Source organism: Nestor notabilis, unplaced genomic scaffold, assembly GCF_000696875.1.
Source record: "Nestor notabilis isolate BGI_N333 unplaced genomic scaffold, ASM69687v1 scaffold16854, whole genome shotgun sequence".
Taxonomy (NCBI): domain Eukaryota; kingdom Metazoa; phylum Chordata; class Aves; order Psittaciformes; family Psittacidae; genus Nestor; species Nestor notabilis.
Window position 1 is genome coordinate 1,594 of NW_009925336.1, and position 918 is coordinate 2,511.

Consider the following 918-nt stretch of genomic DNA (forward strand, 5'->3'; position numbering starts at 1 on the left):
CCCAGCCACGCTTCGCGATGACAGAGCGGATGCTGGAGGAAGCACAGGGCGGTTGGGAGCACTTGCTGGGTGGCTTTGCCCCAGGTAGGGTTTGTTCCCTGCTGGGTGCTGTGGGCTCCCCCCCCGGTTTGGCTGAAAACAGATTTACAGCTGGGCTTCCCGGCAAACCTCCTCCTTTTTTATTAGGGGGTGACTAACTTCAGAGGATGAGCTCAACCCTAGTACTACACCTCAGAGAATCCCAGCGGGAGCACAGGGATCACAGGCTCTGCTGTTTGCAGAGCTGTGCTGGGATTTGGGGTTTTTTCCCAGCCTAATCTTGGCTGCTGGAGCCGCCGCCATCCTGGGAAGGTGTTTGTTTTGGGCAGGCAGTGCTGTTGTAGCGGTGCCGTCACCGTCTGCCACCGCGGCCCCCGGCCTGGGCGGCTGCGGAAACAGAGATTTCGAAACACAGGCTGGCACAGAGTGCTTTGTTTCGGGAAAACAGCCCGGGAGGGGGCAATATTCCATGGAGAAAGCATTTCTATGTCTCCACACGGCACGCCGGGGTGTTGGCCAGGGCTGGCCCTGCACCTTGCCCCCCCTAACTGTGGTGTTTTGGGGTGCTGATTCCGGGCCGGGCTTACCCACAGAGTCCCGTAACTTCAGTGACGATCGCATGGTGTGCCGGGAGATCCGACGTAACTCGGCCGGCTGCCTGCGGATGCGGGATGAGTGTGAGAAGTGCCGGGAGATCCTCTCTGTGGGTGAGCTGGTTCCCATGGGACCTGGGGGGAATGCAATGGATGCGGTGGGGTGCAGGAGGGCTGGGGGTGAGCCCTGGCACCCCCTGATGCCCCCCAAATCCGTGCCCAGACTGCTGGCAGACAGACCCTGCACAAAGCCAGCTGCGGGAGCAGCTGGAGGATGCGCTGCGCC

The 918-nt window shown here is 61.3% G+C and overlaps 1 protein-coding gene across 1 annotated transcript in view; it reads left to right on the plus strand.

The window, feature by feature from the left end:
• Positions 1–918, plus strand: part of CLU (clusterin) — a 2,605-nt gene that overhangs the window by 1,116 nt on the left and 571 nt on the right. Inside the window, 3 exon segments of the mRNA XM_010013023.1 lie at positions 1–84; positions 633–746; positions 856–913. The exon segment at positions 1–84 is cut by the window's left edge and continues 10 nt beyond it. Of these exon segments, the coding sequence (XP_010011325.1) occupies positions 1–84; positions 633–746; positions 856–913 (256 nt within the window).